Source organism: Aethalodelphis obliquidens, unplaced genomic scaffold (genome assembly GCF_003676395.1).
Source record: "Aethalodelphis obliquidens isolate GAN/ISIS:26980383/991018 unplaced genomic scaffold, ASM367639v1 scaffold11, whole genome shotgun sequence".
In the NCBI taxonomy this organism is placed as follows: Eukaryota; Metazoa; Chordata; class Mammalia; order Artiodactyla; family Delphinidae; genus Aethalodelphis; species Aethalodelphis obliquidens.
This window is the reverse complement of record NW_020837955.1, coordinates 39,941,262-39,966,824: the sequence shown is the minus strand read 5'-3', so window position 1 is coordinate 39,966,824 and position 25,563 is coordinate 39,941,262. Positions and strand designations below refer to the sequence as shown.

At 43.2% G+C, this 25,563-nt stretch overlaps 1 protein-coding gene across 1 annotated transcript in view; it reads left to right on the top strand.

The window, feature by feature from the left end:
- The first annotated feature begins 2,295 nt into the window (after window positions 1-2,295).
- The window catches only part of CUNH10orf90 (chromosome unknown C10orf90 homolog), a 73,508-nt gene continuing 50,240 nt past the window's right edge, over window positions 2,296-25,563 (top strand). The window contains exon 1 of the mRNA XM_027112935.1: window positions 2,296-3,414. Within this exon, the coding sequence (XP_026968736.1) occupies window positions 2,319-3,414 (1,096 nt within the window). The 5' untranslated portion in view covers window positions 2,296-2,318. The remainder of the gene's footprint in view (window positions 3,415-25,563) is intronic.

The following is a 25,563-nucleotide window of genomic DNA, read 5'->3' as shown; positions in this document are numbered from 1 at the left end:
GGCCCCACCCCCAAGGATTCTAGTGTAATTGTTGGAGATGAGGCCTGCGCGTTGGGGTTTTTACAAGCTCGCGGGTGGCTCACGTGTGTAACCTGGGCTGAGAACCGCTGAAGAGGAGGCCCTATCTGGAAAGAGGAGATTTCAAGCAGAGCCCGGCTTACATTGGTCATCTGGAAAAAGGTAGCCATGGTGGGGTTTTTTGTTTTCTTTTCTTTTCTTTTTTTTTTTTTTTTGCGGTACGCGGGCCACTCTCCGCTGCGGCCCCTCCCGCTGCGGAGCACAGGCTCCGGACGCGCAGGCCCAGCGGCCATGGCTCACGGGCCCAGCCGCTCCGCGGCGGTATCGTCCCGTACCGGGGCTCGAATCCGCGTCCCCTGCATCGGCAGGCGGACTCCCAAACCACTGCGCCACCAGGGAAGCCCCAGCCATGGTGTTTTGACTTTTTAAAAAATGATTTTCAAAATGATGCTCCTATTCATTTCTTCTTCTTCTTCACCTATCTCTCATCATCTTTTGAATTTGCAACTTACCACGTATCTTTATTATTTATTTTTAATGTTTATTTTATATTGGAGTATAGTTGATGTACAATGTTACCATGTATCTTTCAAATATAACAACGTGTCAGGTGATGAAGAATGCCAGGAAAGCAAGAAAACAAAGGACAAAACAGGAAGGACCAGCTGCCCCTCTTCCCCTGTCTAATAGTAAGGACCACTGAGTAATAGTAAGGACGCAGTGAGTAAGGACTGGTGGGCTAACATCACATGAGTGAGGGTCTTCCCATCAGAAGCCCAGCTGGAGGAGAGCATTCCCCTAGTTGAGTAGATGAATATTCATCCTGCTCTAAAGACAAGGCCGCTGTGCTTTCTTATCCCATCTTAGGAAACGATAATAATCTGCTCTCATGAAACGCAGGCCCTCCCCCTTTTTGAAAAGACCAGCAGTCCCATGACTCTGTCAGCATTTCTCAAAGTGTGTTCCCTGGATCCCCTATATCAGGGTCCCAGGGATGTTGGTTAAAATGCAGATGCCTGGACCCTACCCACAGACCTACAGAATCAAAGTCTCTGCAGCCTGAGGCACCTGCAAGAGTAACATCTCAGGTGCTTCTCAGGTACCTTTGAGAACTGCTGCTTAAGTGCTAAGCAGTTACGCCTTCGGGCTCCTGAGGTGAAGACTCTGCAGGCAGCGTGCGGTGAGCAGTTCCCAGGGTTCTTTTGGGTGCTGCGCGGTTCACGCAAGGGTTCATTTTAAGCACGCAGATTAATGAAGGTCAACATAGAGGCTCAGGATCCTGCATTCACTAGTGCTGGAGGCACTCAGGCTCCCGGGTCGCTTTCTGCGCTGCTTCGTGCACCCACGTAATGAAAACAAAATGAGGGCAGCCTTCCCCCTGGTCTCAGCCTGGTTAGATGCCTTATTAAAAATCACAGCACATTGTTTTGGACACACTAGTGATTTACTGTCAGGGCCATAGGATCTGCTGATTAGGAAGCAGGGTCTGTTGATTAGGAGGCACGCGACACCTTGATCATTATACTGGACAAAAACTCCTGCTTATGCAGCTGAGCATTGAAATGCAGGAACATCGCATCTGTCTTGTTCCAAATCCCCACCCCCATCCCATTCTGTTATGAGATGGTCATCAGTGTGTTAGTCTGGGCAGTTGTCAAGCTTGGGCATTTGATTTCCATTGTTTTGAGTTCTGGACTTTGACCCCTGTGATGCCAAGCCTGAGTGAGTGACTGAATTCCAGTCTAGACCAGCAAAGGTGGAAGGTTGTGCTGGGGAGTTGGGGACTGAGGGTCGGGCGGGGCTCCTTGGAATCACAGTTACTGTTTGCATGGAGGAGCATGGACTCATCTCCCATGTACCTGTGCCCCCAAATCCCAGCCCTCCTCCAGAATCCTGTCTTCCCGCCTCTGTGAGGCTGTGAACCTGTATTCAGGTGCTCCTGGGCCTGGTGAAGGTGATTATCGAAATTTGGCGATCCCCATGGACACAAACACCGTTAAATAAACTAAGAACAGACGCCCAGCAGAGAAAAACGAATTCCCCAGTCAGAGGAATTTTCCCAGTATGTTTAATCATTTCACAAACAGATCTGGGTTTCCTGCCCTTCAGATGCTCAGAGGTGTTGGGTGTCAGGTGCGTGTTGAAAGGCCTGAGATGAGAAACACTTGAGTGTTAGGAACAAAGATCTCCAGCATCTTCCTGGCCCTTGAACGAGTTCCCTGCCTGCATTACAATGAACTGCTTGAATAATTGCCGTCTTTTTCCATTTGCAGGGGACTCTGGCATCTCAGAACACAAAAATGATTTCATCCATAGTCATTTCACAGCTGATTGATGAGAATAAATCAAAAGAAAATGGGGCCGAGTTGCCTGTGCCGTGTGCGTATCCCATGAAGCTATCGCTGGCTAATCGCAGCGGAGTCACTATTAACAGGGCCTTCGAGTTCCTTCCCGGTAGACTAGGAATTCAGACGCCGGCGGGGGAGCGAGGACCTGCGACAGAGCCGCCGCGCAAGGAGGAGAAGCCGTGCGGTGGCTCCCAGAAGGGATTTGCTTCCATCACCATCACGGCCAGGCGCGTGGGGCCCCCTGCCAGCACCCTGGTGTGGGAGGCTGTCGGGGACCCGCTCTGCATCAAGTGCAGGGCCCAGGATGCTCTGCTTGGGGACCCCTCTGCTCTGGCTGGTGGTGCCGATCCAAGTCGGCACCATGGACCTTTCACCTGTACAGAATTCTCCAGAAACAGCTCTGTGATGGGGCTGAAGGTCCCTGAAGCCCACGCACGGCTGTGTGAGGGACACGAGTACTGGATCACCAATGTGGACAGCAGGGAGGACCATTTTTCTCCAAGCACCCCACGGTCACAGGAGGGAAAGAGCCCGCTGGTGTTCAGCTCCTGTGTCCATCTCAGAGTGTCTCAGCCGTGTCCAAATTCCGTCTACTATCTGGACAGGTCCCTGTCTGTCCCCATTGAGCCACCTCGACTCGCTGGCCCTAAGATGCACAGATCCGTTCTGTCCCTCAACCTAAATTGCAGTTCACACAGACTGACACCAGATGGCGTAGATGGCACAGCTAACGGAGAGCCAATAAGCAGCGCCTTGAAGCTGGAGCTCACGGAGGGAAACCAAAACCTCCTAGGCCCTCGCTGGAACCTAGGTTTGCAAGAAAGTTTCTTGAAGGAAAACCCATCGTTGGGGCGGGTACATTTGGGGACCGCGGGAACCGGCATGTGTCCTTGGAGAGGCTCTCCTTCACTGGAAAATACAGCTGCGGGAAGTAACCAGGTCACTGTGAGAAAAGGGAAGGAGGACCACGCAGCTCGTTGTCACACCGGTGGTCATGGTCACGCCAAGCAACTGTCCATTCACATCCCGGGCTGGAGCTACACGGCAGGTGAGTGACACTCCCATCCTCCCCGCTGCCAAGTGCAGACCCCTCCCCACTTCAGGTAATTGGTGTGATTGCCAAGGTGCGTAGTGAGTGAGTTTCTTCTACGTGACTTATTCCAAGAAGCAGTTCTCAGTAATTGCTTCATCTACTCCACTCAGAGTTGACCGCTGATAGCTCCGTGTTGATGTCTGGTTTGGATAGATTTTCTTAGATGATGCTTTTGTAGATCATGAAAGGCCTTCCCTCAAACTTTTGTTTCCATCAGTAGCTCCAGACCATATATAATGAGTAGGGGACTCTACCCCAAGTGAAGTTCATTTAGGCCCTTGTCATTCCAAAACAGGATGAGAAGAGCCAGGGGCCGTCCACTCCCAGATGTTTTGTCCCTCTGGTATGAACGTCTGCACATCTGGAAGTCTCCAGAGTTCTGCACTTTTAACTTTTCAATCGGGTAGTTGATGCTGATGGGTTGGCCTTAGAAACCTAGACCACAAAGCTCAATAATGGAGTGTTTGTGTGTGAGAGTGTGTATAGTAATTATGGGACATCTTCAAAAAGAGGCAAACCTGGGACTCTCCACACCAAACAGCAGAAGCGGTAGTTTTCTGATTTTTGAGTTGTGTTTTCTGGGGCAACTCGGCTGGGATTTGATACCTTTCCGCCACGGCCAGGGCCAGGCAGAATTCCCAAGGTCAGCTGTCCTGGGCACCCTTTACCTTTCTTGGGAGATCGGGGGTAGAGGGGGGAACAGGCCTTAGCCAGAGGCCAGACTTCTCTCCTTCCCCGTGTACACTTCCGCAAGAGATTCTGGTTTACGAATTAGTGACTTTCCACTTGGGGGAAATATTCAAATATAATAGTGGCAAAATTGAAAATGTGGCACATGCATAATAATTTTACAGCGCAATTTTTGTCCATTAAAAGCTTTATTAATTAATAAAAATGACTGTAAAACAGTTTAAAGCTGTCATGTGCGTAGAAATGTTAAATGATGCAATTAATTTTAACAAGTGTATATATATTGAATGCTCAGAGATTTTTAAGGCAATTTGACATGGCTTTCAGACTGATTAGGCTGTTGAATGCGTCTGAGTCTGGCAGACTTATTGCAAGAGGGGAAACATAAGCAGCCGTCAGTGTTGCAAAGCTGGGCTTCTCTCTGGGTTTTAAAGACATTTCTCAAGCCAGCCATTTCTTCTTCCTCGTTGATGAAGAGTCTGGAAATATACGACCTACATTGCTGTATGCTCCCCCATTGAAGCATACCCTAGTCTTTGTGCTGTGAAATGGTAACTTGGATTTATAGCACTTACACCAAAGGAGCCTTAAAAGTCACCAGCGCCAGATCTCAAACATTCATCTCAGAGGAGGGGAGCGGACGAGCAGAGAAAATCCCTGCGTCTTATTTTTGGCTTTGGCGCAGACAGGATTTTTGATTGTGACTTTGTGAGGTGACTACTCCTATAATTGATTTCTTAGGCAAAGAGTGCAAGTCAATTTTTACTTCCCATGGGCCGACTTCCCCCAGAATAGGTCTGATCCCAAAGATTCATCTGTGGAGCATTTGAGCGGCCCTAAAGCACGTGACCTCATTCTACCATTTGAGGAAGGAGATATGTATGGCGGCCAGGTCACCTTTCTTAGAGCTGCTGATCTATTATTTTCCAGCACGTGGAACGTGGACATGCCACACTAACTCTGATTCTGTTTCCTCATCTGGGTAACTAGAGAAGGGGTTGGATTTGGTGTTCAATTTTTCAAGCTTAAGTTCCCCTTAAGCTTGAAAAAATTTCTGCTCTATTTTTCTGAGATGAAATCTATAAGGAAAAGAGGTTCCAGGTGACTCTGGGTCATGAAGTTCAAAGCTATACAACCTTGGGCTCACTGTTTAGGACACACGTGTCCATGTGTACAAATGCACACTCACACACACACACACGCACGCATGCACACACACATCCCTGTACGGTTGTGCTCTCTCATTTAGAAACTAATTTGCGATGGAATGCATTTCTTCCCGGGTGATAAGAAAGCACTTCTTGTCCATGCTGTAGAATTCTTGCCTGAAATTTATAAGCACAACTCACAGATTCTAAGTACCACAGTCTGTCCTAGTATAATCTACACAAAGCTTCAAGGGTGAGCTCTCTGACCTTCAGTCTTGACAAAGCTTTTAAACCTTAATGCGAGTGCTTTCCAACAGTGGCGATGCTCATTAAAACTCCAATGAACTGTTTGTATTTTCTCATCTGAAACTGGAATCTTGTCTGAGACATTCTTGACAGCCTCCTGTGGCTACATGTGCTGTTAGTAGTCATCACACTTTATAGTTCCTGAATCTGATTCTTTGTATCTGAAAGATTCCAAAATGCAGAATGAGCGGTATCCTTGCTAGCCAACTTACATTCAGCTGCAAGGTAGGTGCAGCCTGGGAGATTCTACAAATGGAGGCAAAGCAATTTTAGCTCTAGTCATTGGGTCCTCATGCAGACAGTCCTATAAATTGTGTTGTTGAATGAGCCTCCAGGACACGCACCCAGAAAGATTGCTAAGATTAGGGAAAACGGGATGCCATCGAATGCTTTGTGCAGCGCAGACTGGCCGTGTCTGCTGGGAAGTAACATTTTTAACAGACCCAGGGGTACCTGTTCTCTTTTCAGAGGCTGAGGGCTTGTGAATTGGTTCCCTCTTTGTTCCTTTCCTTGGTCCTTGTAAGTTTGTTACTTACATCTCCACTGTTAGAAGCATCCTGCTAGCACCTGCTAGATGGACATTGTACAAATCCCTGCATCTGTTGTGAGGAAGAATGTCACCATCACCACCATCACCACCACCACCGCCATCATCATCATCCTATCAATACCCACAACATTTACTGTGGAAATCCTAGATGCCAAGCCCTGGGCTACTTCCACTGTATTTATTACTTTGAATCACTCAAATCATTCTGTAAAGAGAACGCCATTATTCCTATTTTGCAGACAAGACAAACGGGGCTTGAAGATTAAACAACTTGCCAAGGCCGCCTGGCCAGGGAGTGCCAGAGCTGAGAACAGTCGTGTGTGTTTGGCTCTCACTGTGCCACCCTCAGTGACAGCCCAAAGTAGAGCAGGTAGGATGGTGGGGACTCTCTCAGCGGTGGGCCCCATCTCCACTATCACCGTCAAAGGTGATGTTCAGAGACTGCTCACGGGCATATAAATAATATCAGCACTTGGTGCCCAGGTACCGTGGGTAAAATCTATTAGGAGAGTAAGCTACACAGTTAATTTCTAACTAAATGTAACAAGCCATGCCATTTGAGAGTTAAAACGTATTGGCTCAGAAATCCCTCCCAGCCTGAAATCTGTTCTCCTGGTGTTCTATGGGATGTACAGTGTTGATCTGAACGTTTCTCTCCTCACTGGGTGTTCCATGCCTAAACCAGTATTTTTTTTAAAATAAATTTATTTATTTATTTTTGGCTGCGTTGGGTCTTCGTTGCTGCACAGGCCTTCTCTAGTTGCGGTGAGCGGTGGCTTCTCTTTGTTGCGGAGCACGGGCTCTGGGCATGCAGGCTTCAATAGTTGAGGCACACGGCCTCAGTAGTTGTGGATTGTGGACTCTAGAGTGCAGGCTCAGTAGTTGTGGCGCATGGCCTTAGTTGCTCCGTGGCATGTGGGATCTTCCTGGACCAGGGCTCGAATCAGTGTCCCCTGCATTGGCAGGCAGATTCTTAACCACTGCATCACCAGGGAAGTCCTGCTAAACCAGTACTGACTTTGATACGTTACTTACTGCCAGTTTCATTTCCTATTTGTGGCCAAGATCTGAAGCTTTCCCCTGTTCCTAAGACAACCAAGTAGATAGAGCAAAACCACCTGATTTTGTTAGATGCTTTTGGAGAAGACACTGGTGAATGCACTGTTTGCCCACATCTGCCCCAGACACCAGTGTTCTATGTGGACCCTCTGTCTTAGAATTGCTCTGGTGGCGTTGGTCTGGGAAGACCCCAGTGGAGTTTAGTATCACTAGTGGCCAAAGACGGGAATAACCGGAGAGGAAGAAATCTCTGCCAGTTCACGGAAGGAATGCCGTGTTTACTAGTGTTCTGACACGATAATCTACCACATTAGTAGTGAGTGAGGTTTAGTTCATGAAGAAAGCACGTACACCACTCAAGGGAAGCCTACGGGACACTGCACGTACACATGCGAAGTCTACCAGAGAAGCGTGCGCTACACTCAGTTCCCCAAGCCCATGAAGACTTCCTGCTAGAGATGCCAGAAGACATTTGGGAGGAACCCTTGTTTTACAGCTGTGCTTTTTCTTTAATGATTAAGAACTGGGGTTGGCAAACTTTTTTTTTTTTTGGAAAGGGCCAGGTAGCAATTAAGGTAGGCTTTGCAGGCCGTGTGGTCTGTCTAGCACCTACTCAGCTCTGCCATTGTAGAAGGAAAGCAGCCAAAGACAGTGCATAAATAAATGAACATGGCTCTATTCCAATAAAACTTTATTTACAAAACAGGCAGTGGGCTGTAATTTACCTGCTCCTTGTTGTCTGTCCTCCAAGGCAAAGTTTACCCTGTTTGCCTATGTTCCACGTTGGCGTCTCTGGAAATCCAGCTCTGAGATGGAGATGAATGGGCATTTATTGTGCAGATGAATGGGCATTTAATGGGCATTTATTATGCAGTGGGAATGGCACTTGTGGATGGGAAGGGAGGTAGGTATGGGCAGAGAACATGAGTGTTCTGTGATGCAGTCATAATGAAGGGCTTAGAGGGCTCTGAATTTAGGGTGGCCCTTCAGAGTTATTCTGATTGGGGGTGAGGAGGCTGGACCTTTATAACCCTAGGAAGGGGATCTAAAGGGTGAGCCTTCCGGTTGCCAGAGTTGGGCTGGACTTCTGAGGACCGTCTTCCTGCAGGACTTCAAGCAACTGGGGGCAGGGTGGGTGGGCGGCTGCATCCTTTATTCCCAAGGGGGATCTGTGTGCATCACAGCTCTTCTGCCGTTTAATCTACTCTCTCCACTCTGTGGCCTCAGAGATCTCTAAAACAAGTCAAGGATCTTGCAAGGCTGAACCTGGGGTAGTGGGGTGTGGACCTTTAGCGCCTGTGTGCAGAGAATTCTGCTCTCCCACCCCGGGGGATTTTCGGGTTGGTTTGTTTGTGTTTTAACAGGCACTCCACACATCTAAGCTCTTTGGATTCCTCTGGCTTGTGCACTCTTCGCTGCCCCACTCCCCAAAGGCACCCGTTTCTCTTTCTGCCCTCTCCGCCTTCGCGCTGCTGTTCCCTTTGCCTAGGAAAGCCCCCTTCTCTCTTCAGCAGGTGCTGATTCTTCTGAAGCCTTTGATGTTTTCTTGGCCTTCTGGGAAGGCTCTCACACTTCCTGACTGGTCCTACCCTTGATGTTTAATCATTCACTCAACAAATGTATACTGAGCAATGGCGCAGGAGCAGTGACTTGGAACAGGCTGGCAGTGGTGCTGAGAAGCGGTCAGACTGGAGGGTAAAGCCCGCCTGGTTGTCAATGATCATATGGGTTGGCAGTGCCCGTGGTGACCATAAGTGCCCGCAGGGTATATCTAACCCTCTGCAGGTTCCTGAGGCCACTCGCCTCGCAGTGATTCCCAACCAGAGGGGGACGTTTCCACCCCCTGCCAGTGCCTGGCCAGCACTCACACCAGGACTGCGTGCTCTTCTGCTGTGGGGGAGGTTTGAAGACGAGGCGAACGATCTCAGGACGGTGCCTTCTTATTGGGAGTTTGTTAACAAGAGAATTGGGCAGAATGAGTGTGTGTGTTTTGTTTTATCATTAATAGCAAGAGAGGCTAGGGAGTGTTAGAATCAGCTGACAAATGGACAGTGAAATGGGACCCCTGGCATGCAGCAACAGCTGGAGCAGGAATGAGCAAACCTCAGCCCAGGGATTTACCGCCCGTTCTTGTAAATCCAGCTTCCCTGGGACACAGCCGTGCTCGTTCATCCACACGCTGTTCTGTGGCTGCTTTTGCGCTGCGCAGCGAGTGGAGGAGTTGGGACAGAGACCGTGTGACCCACAAAGCCTGCAGTATTTACTACCTGAGCCTTTACAGGACAGGTGTGCCAGCCCTGCTCAAGGGCGAGCTCCGGGTGACTTTGGGCAGGTCTCTTCCCCCCATGGTCTCCACTTCTTCCTCTGTGGAACGAGAGATGTAAACCAGGTTCTCCCTTGAACTCTCCTCTCCTAGTCCATTAGTGTATTCACTTTTCTGGCTCTGGTTTTCTGTCACAATGGCTGTTTAGACAAGTCCAATTTTCAGGTAGGAGAGATGCTCAGAGTCTAGGGGCAAAGCTGTCTCCCCCTCGACCCCCATCACACTGTTTACTCTGGGTTCTCCTCTGCCTTTTCTCACCACTCCCTTCCTGGCTTCCTCTGATTCTTTCTTCCCCCTCCCCAGATGCAGGTGCTCACTAAGGTCCATCCTTGGCACGTGGCTCTCCTGCCTCTTTTCATGTCAGCAGAAAGATCAGGCCTTTCTGCGTCATCCACCATCCTCAATAAGTGGTTGGGGCATGTGTCCAACGCTGGCACCTCCTGCTTGTGTCAGACCAGAGTCCCATCTAGAGAGCCTTCCCTCGCTCACGTGACATTCATTGTGGCAGCCATGGTTACCAGACCCTGGGTGAGCCTTTGGTTCCACGGAGCTGAAACGAAACCCAGGTGTGGTCTCCCCACCATGCAGGTTACAGTCTGGTGGGGACACGGACATCCAACTGAGACCCCTAAAAACGTATGTCATTATAGATCGTGCTCAGTGCTCTAAGGGTAGGAGACGACCGTGAGAGAGCTTAGCAAGGGAGGCTTCATTTAGAAGAGGGAGTTTGTCAAGGAAATATTTCTGAGGCAAGAACTTTTATTTTATTTTTAAAATTTTCATTGGAGTATAGTTGATTTACAATGTTGTGTTTCAGGCGTACAGCAAAGTGATTCAGTTATATTAATACATATATTCATGCTTTTTCAGATTCTTTTCCTGTATGGGTTATTACAAAATATTGAGTAGAGTTCCCTGTGCTATACAACTGGTCCCTGTTGGTTATCTAGTTTATATGTAGTAGTGTGTGTATGTGATTCTCAAAGCATAGAAGTACGGGGACCAGCCTGTGTCAAGGTTTTGAGGCAGAGGTGAGCTTGGCATTTTGGAGGAGCTGAGAAGGCCAGTGTGGCTGCAACATAGCAAGTAGTGCCATGGGGCTGAAGCTCGAAGCTGGAGAGATGAGCTCGGGACACGGTTTGGGTTGGGGCTTTGAGACCAGAATAAGGGTTTACAGTTTTCTCCTAACAGCAGTGAGATGCTATGATATAGTGTATGCTTTAAGAAGATCACTCTTGCTCATTGGAAGGTGAGGGATGGAAAGGGGGGAGATTATTGCCATGGAGTAGATGAGAACCATATTGGAGGCTTGAGAGGAGGGAAAAAGAGCCTGATGGTGGAATTCACAAGTCTTGAGTGTCAGCGAGGTCATGGGGGAAGTGGGGGGATGGCAAGGTTGACATCTGACCTTCCGGCTTGGGCACTGGGAGATTGGGGGGCTTCTAAAAAAGACTTCATGTTTTTAGAGCAGTTTTAGGTTCGCAGCAAAGTTGAGGGGAAGGTATAGAGGTTCCCCATATACCCCACCTGCACACATTTACAGCCTCTCCTGCTGTCAGCATCCCCACCAGAGTGGTGTATTCGTTACAACTGATGAACCTACGCTGACACATCATTATCACCCAAAGTCCATAGTTTTCATTAGGGCTCACTCTTGGTGTTGTACCTTCTGTGGGTTTAGGAAAATGTATAATGACACGTATCCACAATGATAGTATCATATAGAGTCTCTCACTGCCTAAAAATCCCCTGTGCTCCCTCTGTTCGTCCCTCCCCACCCAAACTCTGGCAACCACTGATCCGTTTACTGACTCCATAATTTCACCTTTTCCAGAATGTCATATACTTGGAATCATACAATATGTAGACTTTTCAAACGCTTTTTTCACTTACTAATACGCATTTAAATTTAAATTTCACTTACTAATATGCATTTAAATTTAAATTTCTTCCATGTCTTTCCATTGTGTACCAGCTCATTTCAAGCACTGAATAATATTCCATTGTCTGGATGTACCCCATTTTATTAATCCATTGACCTAAACAAGGATGTCTGGATTGCTTCCAAGTTTTGGCAAGTATCAGTAAAGCTGCTGTAAACATGCATGTGCAGTTTTTTGTGTGGACATAAGTTTTCAGCTCCTTTGGGTAAATACCAAGGAATGTGATTGCTGGATCATAAGGTAAGAGTACGTTTGGTTTAGTAAGAACCTGACAACCTGTCTTCCAGAGTGGCTGCACCATTCTGCATTCCCACCAGCCGTGAATGAGAGTTCCTGTTGCTCCACATCCTTGTCAACATTTGGTAGTGTCCGTGTTCTGGAGTTTGGCTCTTCTAATAGTTCCATAGTGTATCTTGTTGTTTTAACTTGCATTTCCCTGATGACATATGGTGAGAAGCATCTTTTCATTTGCTTATTTGCCATCTGTGTATCTTCTTTGGTGGGATATCTGTCAAGGGCTTTGGTCTATTTTTTATTTGAGTTGTTTATTTTCTTACTGTTGAATTTTAAGAGTTCTTCATATATTGTGAATAACAGGGGGAGAAGGTTTATATCCAGGTGGGGAAGATGCGAGGAGGGGTGGAGAAGATCCCAGGTGCCATGAGGACAGGTTATGTTTGAAGCGTCAGTGGGACAGGCAGGTGCAGATGGCAAGCTGGGAGTTGGACCCATGAATCTGGAGCCCCAAACAAAGCTCTAGGATGGAGTTATGGTTTGGGGAATGTTATTCCTAGAGTTGGTGTTTTATGCCACGGAAGTATTTGAGAACACCTAGGAACTGAGAAGGACAGGAAGCGACAAGGGCCTGGGAATGCTGGCATTTAGAGGTCTGGCAGGAGCAACTGTGTTTCAACTCAATACCAGTACTACAACCACCACAGCCCCTGCTCTTGTTTCTAACGTTTCGCTGTGTGTCCTGCGCTGCCCCATGTACTCCATGGGTTTTGATTCATTTACTCCTCCCTAAAATCCATAGCAAATGTACGTTATTTACGTTCGTCTTCCAGGCATACGCAGCTAGTTGGGTGGGGGTGGGGCAGACCCCAGGCTCATGCATCTGGCTGTGTTCCACGGCCTTCCAATGGTTCCTCCCAGGCCACTGTTGTCACTTTTCTGCTCAGCTTTTCTCCTGCTCTTAGTAACGGTTCCCTTACCTCCTGGATCCCAGGCTCCCAAGTTGGAGTCATCTTTGAACGCTTCCTTCCTCTCCCTTGCTGCCACAGATCATTGGCAAGGTGGAAAGTCTCTCATGCCCATCCCTTCTTTCCCATGTCTACAGCCTCTATCCTCACTCAAGCCTTTATTATCTTCATGAAATTTCAATGCCCAAGTAGATTTATTTTCCTGCCTGTAAAATTAATACATTATAGGCAACCGAGAACGACAAAAAGCAAAATAAAAAGTTCAGTCCCTTTAAATAATCACGGTTTATATTTTGGTGTATTTTCTTCCATTCCCTTTCTATGCCTGTCTATTTTCTTACAAGTAGCTGAGATCCTGCTGCACATGTAAGTTCCCTCTGGGTCTCTGCCACTTAGTGCTATATCATAAGTTTTTCCTGATATTAACAGTACTTTACAAAGATAACTTTTGTTGACTACGAAATGGTGTGTTTTATGGATGTATCGTAGTTTAACTGTTTCTTCATTGTTGGTCCTTAAAGTAGTTATTTGTTTTTCACTTTTTGGAATCATATCAATGTGAACACTGGGCATAGGAGGCTTTTCTGTATACTGGATTATTTCCTTCTGAAAAAACAAAAACCCTTGAAATGGAATGTAGCGAAAATGGAATGTATCTAAATCAGAGAGCATCAGCCTTTTTAAAGTTCTTGACACACATGCCAAATTGGACTTCAGGAGAAATCTAGGTGAAGGGCCTTTCTGTATGTGCTTGGCCAAGATTAGGTATTAGTTTGTAAATGTTCCCAAATTTCCGGACGAAAGACACCGCTCTGTTGTAGTTGGAGCTGGCATCTCTTTGGTTGCTAGTAAAAGGGAACATTTTGCCTCATGGTTCCTGCCCCTCACCTTGACCTTGGCCCCCTCGCCCCAGTGTTGCCTTCCCTCTCTAGGTCTTGGCAGGATCGACATTTGGAGCCAGACGATTCTCTGTGTGAGGGCTCTGTGTGCACCACAGGATGTTTAACAGCATCCCTAGCCTCTGCCCATGAGATGCCAATAGCCCTCCCTCCCAGTTGTGACAAACACCGACCTCTCCAGACATTATCTGGATTGGGGGAGAGATGACAAAATCATCTTGGTTGAGAACCACTGGCCTGCACTGTGCCCTAACCTCCCTATAGCCCACTGTTACTGTGGACCACCTGCTTGGCAATTCTCATCACTCACCAGACTGTGACGTACGTAGCCTCCGTGCATCTTCCCAGTTCCATCTCTCAAGCACTTGACTCCCAAGAATATTATTGCCTTTCAATGTAACATACTTGCCATGTCATGGGGGACATTTTTCTTCTTCTAGACTGCACTGACCTGGAGGTCAGAATCCAAGTCTGAGTCAATGGCAATGAGCTCTCCATGCCCGGCAGTGAGCCATGGAGCACAGCACACTTGCTCAGGACCTGGGTGCTGGGCAGAGGACAGGTCATTCTGATGACCCAACAAAGCCTTGCTGATGTCAGGGTCACTTAAAAGGTCACTCCCTTTCCTTCTTCAAACCACCTCTCCCCATGGTCATATCCAAAACCTCTCTGGCCAGGAAAGGGTGGGGAGCCACGTCCAGAGGTAGGTTGTGAAAAGTAAAGTGAAGTCTATAGCACTTCTTTTTAAAATGGAGGGAAGAAAGTCTCAAAATATTGTTTCTCTCCAAGAACTTAGTAAGAATAATCAAGTTTTGTCAAGGAAGAACTTTATTATCCTGCAGATGGTCAAATTTATAATGTAAAAGACAGAAAATACGTGAACAATGTTACAAAAATATTTTGAAGGGTTTTTTTGGGAGGGGAGATTTTTTTCTAGTCACTAGTTTTCCACGTTAGGTTGGAGCCACATGAAGGCATTACTGTGGATGAAGTACCACAGTTCACATAAGGGGCATTCTAGCGATCCTGCACTGTTCATGGCTGTTATCAGAGAGTGCGAAAAGGTGTTCTTAACCAGGGGAGGGCGTCAGACACATTAGGGATGCTTTTTCAAACTGTCTCTGTTAGACCCTATTCTGGAATCTGAGTCAGTGCCTCCCTGCTTAAAAGCTCTGTTCTGGAGAGTGTAAGGAAGGGAAAATAATTTTCCCTCCACCCTTCCAGGTTCTCTCTGGGGCACCTATAACAAAAGACAGATTAGCAAGAGAAAAACAAAGAGAAGTTTATTAACATGTATCCCTCATATGTACATGGGAGATAATCAGAAGAAAGTGAGTAACTCAGAGCAGTGGTTTAGAGCTCTGGCTTATATAGCATCTTCAACAAAGAACAGTAGTTTTGTGGAGAAGTGAAAAGACAAAGGAGAGCAGTTTTAGGCTTCCAAGGTTGTCAAAGTGGGAGGGTAGATATATGGGAGGAAACTAATGGTAGATAAAGCCTAGTTAGTAAAGTTCGTTATGTTGATTCCTCTGGTGTCATCTTCCTCAGTTGCCTTCAGCTCAAAATAATCCTTACGCCAAGTGGCACATTTTGGGGGTGGCATGTTCTGCTACTCTTCAAGGATAGCTCTTCCCTGCAGGTCAGCATGTCCTCTTTACTGTGCATCCTAATTCTCGCTACTTAGGGGTAATGGTCAGACTGTTCAAAGTTGAAGTCACCAAGAGGTCCTGAGGGCAGGAGCACAGCACAGGTATTCTCTCTGCAGGGAACACAGCCTTTGTCACGCCACTTGTGGTTAGAACCTGCTCCCCCAATTGCCCGCTCTTTCCCACTCCGATTTTTGTGACAAGTGCCCTGAAGGAACACTCAAACACATAGTCTAGGTGAGGAGTGTATAAATTGGCCCAGTAGGTGGTGGTTGTCTGTAGAATCAGAAGTTAAAGACAAACGCTACCAAAATTCAGATTTTTAAAAATCAGTTTCTCAATTAGTGGAAGCATTTGCATACAAGGACTGCGCCATTTTGGTCTTCTGTAGAACTACCCTTGTTTTCATTGTGTTTTGGTCTTGTGTCGTAAGCCTACATTAAGGATGGGGTCATTCGTATTATACAGACCATTGACATGGGCCCCACAGGGACAAAAATCTCCACTCTCCCTCTTGGAGAGTTGTGCATGTCCTGAGCAACTCTGAGTTTTAACCTCTCAGAGCATTTAACCCTTGCAGCTCCTAATGCTTCTCCTTCTACGTTATCTGTTAGACAATTCAGAGACAACTTTGGGGCCCACCTCTTGGAAATACGCAGAATGTTATGGTGATATTTGGTGCTCTGGCCTTGTCTTGTCTTTCCCATGTATAAATTTATAAGTTGGCCGAAATGAAGGGAAAAAGTATAGAGTTTTACTTAAAATCTGCTCCCTCCTTGGGCAGGGGGCTGAAGTGAAGGGCCAGGCTTGCGGTTGAATGAGGTGATATGGAATCTCTGGTGTCTCTTCAGCAGAAAAATGGCTCTGGTGTTTTAAGAAGATAGAGGCTTATCCATTTTTGAGTATAGGTGGACAATATTTAGGTGATTTTGTTCAGATGGCCTACGTAGATAGTGAACAAATGACTTTGAGGTCCTGTGGCATCCTGTCTTGCGCCCTTACAAATACACATGTGTGTGCAAGACCAAGTGACCCACTTCAGTTCAGAAACGGTAGCAAAGGAGCTGTGAAGAATGGAGCATCAGAGCCCAGGCAGCAGACTTTGCGGGGGGGGGGGGGTCCATAAAACGCACTGAACATCACAGTGTTGTGCATTTGGGAGACAGAGCTGAGGGAGACATCGGGGAGAATTTGTGATGATGTGATTGGTTGTCGCAAAGCCTGTCGTGATTCTCTCCACCCCAAGGTCTACCTTAGCTGTTGGCACTGCCGGTTGCACTGTGGTTTCTCTCCACGTCTAAAATCATACATGAAAATGCTCCTTAGAATAGGGAGTAAATGTAATCAGTTTCTTCTTCAATTCCATTGCTTTTGTAATGTTTTTTCCCTCTCTTATTGGAAAAGTAAAACACGTGCATTGTAAAAATTAAAATGTAGATAAGCAAAAAGAGGAAAGTTAAAACCAACCATAATCCTACTGTCCACAGATAACATCACTGTTAATGTTTCAGGGGATCTTCCCAAGTAGACTCCTTGGATCCTCTCATGTATGAAACACAATTTTATTTTTTAATTTCTCTTTCCTTCTCTTAACAAACAGAGGATCATGTAAAAGCATCATTAGAGGTTGCTTTTTCTTAACAGTAGATTGTCAAGTTCCTTTCATGTCCTACATATTCGCCTATTAATCATTTAACAGCTCTATAGGCTTCTGTTATAAAGATTTACCTAAGCTATGTTTTGAAAATCTTGTTAAATAGATTGTTTCCATTTTTGCATTTTTATAACAACATGTTGATAAATGTCCTCATAGAGAAATCTCTGTGGGCATTTCATGTGATTTATTTAAGCCACATTCCTAGAATTTCTGGGTCAAAGGAGAGGCACAATTTTAAGGCTTTTTAGTATAGGTTTCCAAATGATACTCTGTAACAGTTGTATCAAACTAGACTATCAGTACCTAAATAGTGGCTGCCCTAAGCATGCATTGGGTATTGACATGACAAAAGCTTCCATGTGATTCTGATACGTGAAAACTATAATATTTATGAGATATTAATTAGTATTTTTTTGATGGAGAAGTTGAACTTTCTCATGTGTTTGTTATACATCTATACTTCTTCTTTTCTCAATTTCCTCTATTCTTTTTTTGGCCTTTTTTCTTTAGTCTTTTTCCTTTTGAATTTTTATTTATGTTAAAAATATCCCTTTGTATTTATATTTTACCGTTTATCGTACTTTTTTAAACTTTGGATTTTGAAATAATTTTAGATGAACAGAAGAGTTACAAAGGTGGTACAGAGAGTTCCTGAGTATCCTGTATATGTAGCTTCTCCGTATCGTCGCAGTACTTCTATCTAAGCCAGAGTTTCTCAACCTCGGCACTGCCGACGTCGCGGCTGGATGACCCTTGGTTGTGGAGGGCTGTGTATTGTAGGGTGCTTAGCGGCACCCTTGGCCTCTACCCATGAAATGCTAGTAGCACCTCCCCCTTTCTCCCTTTATAAACAAAAATGTCTCTAGACATTTGCCAAACGTTCCCTGGGGAGCAAGATCACTCACATTTTGAGAATCACTGGTCTGAACTAAGCAATTGATACTTTTTGCTACAGTATTATTAACTAAACTACAGACTTCATTCACATTTCAACCATTTTTCCACTAATGTCCTTTTTCTGTTCCAGAATCCCATCCAAGGATACCACGCGGCATTTAGTCATCATGTCTGTTTATGGTAATTTTTGACATTCAGATGTTTTTATTATCTTCTTTGTCCTTTTCCTTTTGTTTTCACTGACAGGTTTAGAATGGCCTTTTCTAGCCTACCTTCCTCTCTTGCTCCTTTATTTAAATCTGTAATCCCTCTGGATATATTTCCTCAGATGGTGTAAGGTTGGGATCTGTTTTACATAAATGGTTTGCCAGTTGTCTATGGACTATTGATGGGGTAATCCATTATTTCTTTACTGGTCGGAAATGCCAATCATATATAGAATTTGTGTTTATACAAGGATTTCCTGCCTTATGCAGTTGTTTTCTTCTAGAAATTTTCATGCCACTTGAATATGATATGACTTACAAAAGCTATCCTGTTACTCTCTATCGATTTAAAAGACGGGGAATCTTTCAGGTACTCCTAAGTGTAAAATGTTGGCATTTGATATATTGCATTACTGCACGATTCAGGTGGTGAGAGGCTCTGGCTACCATTACACATTTTTCAAATTTTAATTTTATATTTTAAAAAGGCCTTCTCAGTCTGATCCTACACTCTGCTTTTCGTTTTTGATTAGCCATATTGAGGTATAATTTACTTACATTAAAGTGCACACATTTAATGTATATAAGCCCATGTAACCAATACCACAATGATATAGAGTATTTCTATCGTCTCAGAGAAACATTTGACTCCTTTTCCGTCAATTTACTCCCTCCTCCAGCCTCAGGAAATCACTGATTTTTTTTCTGTTGTTATTCTAGAATTTATACATATTAAGGCAACTTGGGCTTTCTTTGTATAAGGTTTCTTTCACTCAGACAAATGCCTTTGAAATTCTTCCACGTCACTGCATCTATCTCTAATTTCCACAGTGTTTTGTAGTTTTCGTTATAAAGATCTTTCACATGTTTTGTTAAATGTATCCTTATTTATTTCATATTCTGAATGCTGCTGTAAATGCATGACACTGATTTTTACAAATTTCATTTCCAACTTTTTTTAGTTACACGTAGAAATATAGATAATTGGTATCTGTATAGTGACCTTGAATCCTACAACCTTGCTAAAAGCACTTAATTGTAGTAGTGGTTTTTTGTTTGTAGATTCCTTAGGATTTTCTATATACTCGATAATATTATGTACGAACAAAGTTTTACTTATTCTTTTTCCATCTTGATTCCTTTAATTTGATTTTTTCTTGCCTTATTGCACCAGGTAAGACACAGTAAAATGTTGAATAGAAGTGATGAAAGTGGGCATCTTTGACTTATTCCCTGGTTAGCTCTAAGGACTTAACAGAGATAGATAGACACATACATACATACATACATAGGTTTCATCTACCAGGTTCCCTCTACTCCTAATTTATTCTCTTTCTTTTTTCATTCTGATAAAACATACATAACATGGCATTTGCCACCTTAATCATCTTTCTGTGCTCAGTTCTGTGGCATTAAGTATATTCACTTTGTTTTGCAACCATCACAACCATTCATCCACAGAAATGTTTTCATCTTGCAAAAATGAAACTCCATACCCATTAACCATTAATTACATCCCCCTACTCCGCAGTCCTTGGTAACCACCATTCTACTTTGCTTCTATGAATTTGCCTATTCTAGGCACCATATATAAGAATCATACGGTATTTGTCCTTTTATGATGGATTATTTCACTTAGCATAATGTCCTCAGGGTTTATCCATGTTGTCTCATGTGTCAGAATTTCTGTCTTTGTTAAGGCTGAATAATATTCTGTTGTACGGATAATGCCACACTGTGTTTATCCCATTCATCTGTTGATGGACACTTGGATTGCTTCCACCTTTTGGCCGTTGTGAATAATGCTGCTATGAACTTAGGTGTGAAAATGTTTGTTTCTGATTTTAATTCTTTTGGGTATCTACCCAGAACTAGAATTGCTGGATAATGTATAATTCTATGCTTAATTTTCTGAGGGACCTCCATACTGTTTTCCACAACAGTTGCACCATTTCACATTCTCACAAGGCTGCCAGTTTCTCCACATCCTTGCCAACACTTGTTATTTTCTGGTTTCTTTTTTCTATAATAGCCATCCTAATGGGTGTAAAGTGGTATCTCATTGTGGTTTTGATTTGCATTTCCCTAATGATTCCCTAATGATGTTGAACATCTTTTTATGTGCATATTGACCATGTGTATATCTTCTTTGGAGAAGTGTCTATTCAAATCCTTTGCCAATTTATGTTCAGATTCTTTTGTTGTTTGTTTCTATTCCTAACGTGGTGAAAGCTTTTATCATGCACGGATGTTGAATACTGAAATACTTTTAATGCACCTATTGGGATAATAATAGAGTTTTTCTCCTTCATTATATAAGTATGGGAAATTACATGGATTTTCGTATGTTAAATTAACTATTTCTAGGTTAAAATCTATTCAGTCATGATGCATTATACTTTTAAAAAATAAACATATTGCTGGATTCTATTTGCTAATCTTTTTAGGGATTTTTTTTTCATCTATGTTCTTTAGGAATGTTGGCATGTCATTTTCCTTTTGAAATGTTTTTGGTTTTGATATCAGGAAAATACCAGCTTTATATAATAAACTGGGAAGTGTTCTCTTTCTGAAAAAGATTTTGGAAGATTAACATTATTTCTTGAGTGTTTTATAGAAATCACCAGTGAAGTCATGTTGGCTTGAAGTTTTCCTTGAGGGAAAGCTTTAATTATGAATTCAATTTTTTTAAATTGTTATATGACTAGTCAGGGTTGCTACAACTTCTTGAGTCTGGTAATTTGTAAATTTACCTTCTTTCAAGGAATTTCATCACAGTTGTTGAAATTATTGCCATAAAGTTGTTCATAATATTTTCTTATTATCCTGGGATGTGTAGTGATGTCCCCACTTTTATTCCTGATACTGGTAATTTGTGTCTTCTCTTTTTATCAGTCTAGCTAGAGCTTTATCCATTTTATTGATTTTTTTCCCCAAAGATCTAGGTTTTGTTCCACTGATTTTTCTCTATTGTTTGTTGATTTTCTATTACATTGATTCTGCTTTTAGCTTTATTATTTCCGTGTTTCTATTTACTCTCTCCTAAATTTCTTCCTCCTCTTCTTCTTTTTAATTTTTTTAGCTTAAGGGGGAAGCTTAGACCAAATGCTCATGTCAAATGCTTTTGTATAATCAGTTCAAGATATAAATTTCCTCCTAATTTTGAAATGTATTTTTTCATTTTCATTCAGTTCCAGATATTTTCTGTGTATACTACAATATCACTTTTTTTAAATTATAGCTTCATAGTAAGCTTTAATATCTGACAGGGAAAGATTAGATTACAACCATTCTTCTTTTTTGGTTTGTTTTTGCAAAATTTTATTAGCTATCTTATGTATTTATTTTAACTAGGAAATCTAAACCGTTTATACTCATTTTTATTATTGATATATATGGATTTACTTCTATCATATTATTTAGGTTCTCTTTTTGTCCTACCTTTCTATCTTTTTAATAGCCTTGTATTCAATTAATTTTTTTCTCCTTCTATTTTTTCCTCTGCTAGTTGGAAGTTATACTATTTATTTTTATCATTTCAGTCACTGCTTGACATGTGAACTTAACAAAGCCCAAAGGTGATCAGTATTTTTAGTCATGTCTCAAACAACTTATTAACTTAGAGCTCTTTAGCTGCGATCACTCAAGATACATTACTGCTATTATATGTTTTGGTTCTATCTTGTTTTGTTTTTGTGATTCCTCCAAATTGACTGTTACTTTTATAAAATCAGTGTTTAGATTTACCTTACGTTTTCCATTTTTGTGCTCTCCATTTCTTTATGGATGTTAGATCTTCACTGTTGACAGCAGTTTTCGTCTTTCTAAAGTACATGTTTTAGATGTTCCTTTTGGTGACGCGTCAAGTGAAGGGACTTTAGGTGGTGAACTCTCCCAGGTTTGTTTGGGAGTTGGGAAAGGTGGGAATTCTAAAAACACCTTCATTTCACTGTGTTCTTGAAGGAAGACTGCAAGGTATACAATTCTATGTTTACAATTATTTCCCCTCAGTCCTTTGAAAATATTATCCCAGTGCCTTAGGCATCTGCTGTTGCTGTAGAGAAGGCAACTCTAAGTCTAATCATCACACCTGCCTACCTTTTCTTTGAGCCGTTTTTAAGGTCTCCTTGTGTTTGGTGTTATGCTTCATTATGGTGTTTCTAGATATGGGTTTCTTTTTGGTTATTTTCAGAATTGTGTTTCATGAATCTGATGGTTCTTTCTCATAGTTCTGGAAATTTCCCAGCCATTTCTTTATTTCCTCCCCTTCATTTGTTCTATTATCTCCTTTCAATTCTGATCAGATGTATTTCCTACTGTCCCAGTCCATCCTCCCTTCTCCTTGCCTGTCTTTCACACTTTCTGTTTGACTCTCTGTGACACATTCAGTAAACTTTTTTAGGTTTGTATTCTACTTCACTCATTCTACTTTCAGCTATACCTACATTCATCAGAGTTTTAAGTCTCAATTGCTGTATTTTTTTAAATGTATTTTTAGGAGTGTATTTTATTCTTTTTGAAATCACTCTGGCGAGTTTTGTAGTCTCTTGTTCCTCATAATTTTGGTTAATTCTTTTATTCCTTGAAACATACCATTATTTTATGTCCTGTAGCTGGTATTTCTGATATCTAGGGTATCTGTGGGTCTGATTCTACAGTCTTGCTTATATGGTGGTTTTCCCTTGGATGAGTTGTGATTTCTGTTTCATACATATTGCTGCTGTAATTCTGAACTCATGCTCATTGGAACTCTATCTGTGGAAATTCTCTGAGTCCTAGATAGAGGACAAGTTCCTTCAGAGACTTCCATGCTCTCGGGTGGGCTCACATGACGCTACCTTTTCAGCTCGTAGTTGCTCACGTTAGGCAAGTTGTGTGAATTTGTCCCTGAGCCTGTGATTATGAATTGAGCGTCTATGCAGTGGTGTCCAGTCCCACATTCTCAGGGCCCAGGTGTTGTCTCCTTCCCTCTATTTGTCCTCAAATCCAAAGCTCCAGATGACCGTAAATCAGCAGTTGCCTTTAGGGCAACTGGATTTGTTCTCCACTTGAGTTCTTCTTAAGCTCTGAAGGGTTTCTTTACTTTTCTACAAGCTGAGCTATACAGGTAAAATATATATTTATATTTATGCCCAAGGTTTTTAGTTGTTTTGTAGCATAAGGGTTGTTGGCTATCTATCTAATGTACCATATTACACGAAATAGAAGATCTCATTCATTTATGTTTTTTCTAGTAGAATTTTGTTAAGTTGGCCATCCATAAAAAAAATAATTTTAGGATTTGGGGGGGGGGGTTTCAAAAATTAAATCTGTAGATTAATTTAATGGTCATCATTACAATACTAATTTTCCTGTATTGAATGCCTCTTCATTCATACAAGTAGACAAATGATGTCTGTTCTTTAAGTTTTATTGTTGTTGACATTATTAAGCTTTTTCTAACATCATTATAGTTTTTATCAAGGTATGAACTACTAAAATTTCTCTGCAGACGTGTGCGGTAACTGTCTAACATGTAGATAATGTGGCGATATAAATTTTAAACCATTGATGTTGGGCATTTAGCTTGTTGCCTAATTTTCACCACTATAAATAATACTTAATGTATATCTCTGTGTGTACAGTTTTGACCACACTCTGATTGTATTCTTAAGCTGTATTCCTGGAAGGAGAATTGTTGTGTAAATGATTTGAAATTTTTCAAGGCCTTTGATTCTCTATTGCCAATTGCTTTACAAAAATGCTGCAGCAGTGTGTGCCACCAGCGGCATCGTAGGAGAGTTTCTGTCTCTTTATATTCTCTCTAGAATTGAGTACATATATCTTTACCCTTTGCTAATTTGATAGATGAAAGTATCTTCTTCTTGTTTAATTTCAAATTGCAAGTAAGACAGAATTCCAGTAGACCCTTAAACAACACGGGTCTGAAGTGCGCGGGTCCACTTATACGCAGATTTTTTCCATAGTAAATACCACGGTACCACACGGCCTGCAGTTGGTTGAATCTGTGTATGTGGAACGGCGTATATGGAGAGCTGACTGTAAAGTTATTTGCAGATTTTTGAAGTCAGTGCTCCTAACCCCCGTATTACAGGGTCAACTGTATTTGTTTGTTTATTGGCCGTGTATATTTCCTGCTTTGGAAATTATCTTCTATCTTCCCTTCAGCTCTTTGAGTGTTAGGGTTTTTCCTAGGAGTCTTTAATGTACTACTTTTTGTCACTAGGGACCTCAGTGATTAGCCTGCCCCTTTTGGGCCACTTCATCCTGAGCCCTAAGTCATTTTGAGCTTCATCTGACATTCCCACTACCGAGTTCTGACTTCTTTGTCTCTAGAGAATTGGAGCTGTTGTGACAACAGAAAATAATGATGGATCTAGAGGGAATTGGCAGGTATGTGGAGAGACCTGGAATGTAACTTTAACACATTTTAAAGTTTTGTTGAAAACAGAACTACTGTGCTCTGCACTACTGGTAACACAGGGAAGAGAAAAAGAACATTCTCTGTCCCAAGTTACACACAGGCTGATGAGAAAGATAGAAATGCACAGTGAGTCAAAGTCAGGCTGATGGGATAAAATCCAAGTTCTATGCTGAGCCTGCAGAGCGAGGGGGACTGGTTTCCAATGAGCGAACGGGTGAATTCCAGGGAGAAGGTGCCATTCGTGCGATGGAGCCCATGGCAGTTACAGACATGCAGGACATCTTGGAGAATGACAAACAGAATGTATATTTGGATCCCTGGAGGCTTGAAGCACTGCAAACAGGATACGGTAATAGAGAGGTTCAGGACCCAGCATGGAGGGTGACGCACAGCAAAGATTTCAGGCCTCCTTCAGGGGCATCGTGGTGCTCTCCAGGGCTCCAAGAAACGAAGTGATTGGTATGAAAGCCATGTTCTTGGAGCTAATGTGAAAACCTCATTCTGAAGATATAGTCCTATATTCTTAGGCTTTCCTTACAGAAAGGCATCTGGTGGTCTCAAATCACAAGCTGAAAGCAGGCATGTATTTTCAGACAACTTGGACTAGACTGAAATATCAACGATCACGGCAGGCTCAGCTCTGTGCTTGCCAATGAGCTTTCTGCTTTTCTCCTGAGCATTGATCCAGTCAGCACACAGGCACCGCGCCCAGGATTAGTAGAGAAAAGATTGGAAAAGGATTTTTAACATGATGTAATTGGATGTGAATCGTTAATTACATTACAGAACTTAAAGCACAAAACCTGGTCTTTACAGCTGAGTTGAATTAGTTACTCAACCAAAAGAGATCAGACTACAAGTCAAAAGACTAGCAAAGACCAGAATGCCAAGTGTTCAAGAGCAGATTTCACTGAGGCTCCACCTGCCAAGCATGAAGTGCTCTTAATTTAACACCGTGCAACTCCCAGCTGTCCTGGCCTTGTGCAAAACCTGCCGGCCACATGCCTATCAACAGGGTGAACGGTCTTGCTTTTCAAAAGATTTACTTAATAACAGCTTCATTGGGGTATAAACCATTTAAGTGTCTCGCATTGTGTTGCTTCGGCCAGCAATGTCTTCCAGACGGTAATCTTAAGATGCATTGAATTTCCGAA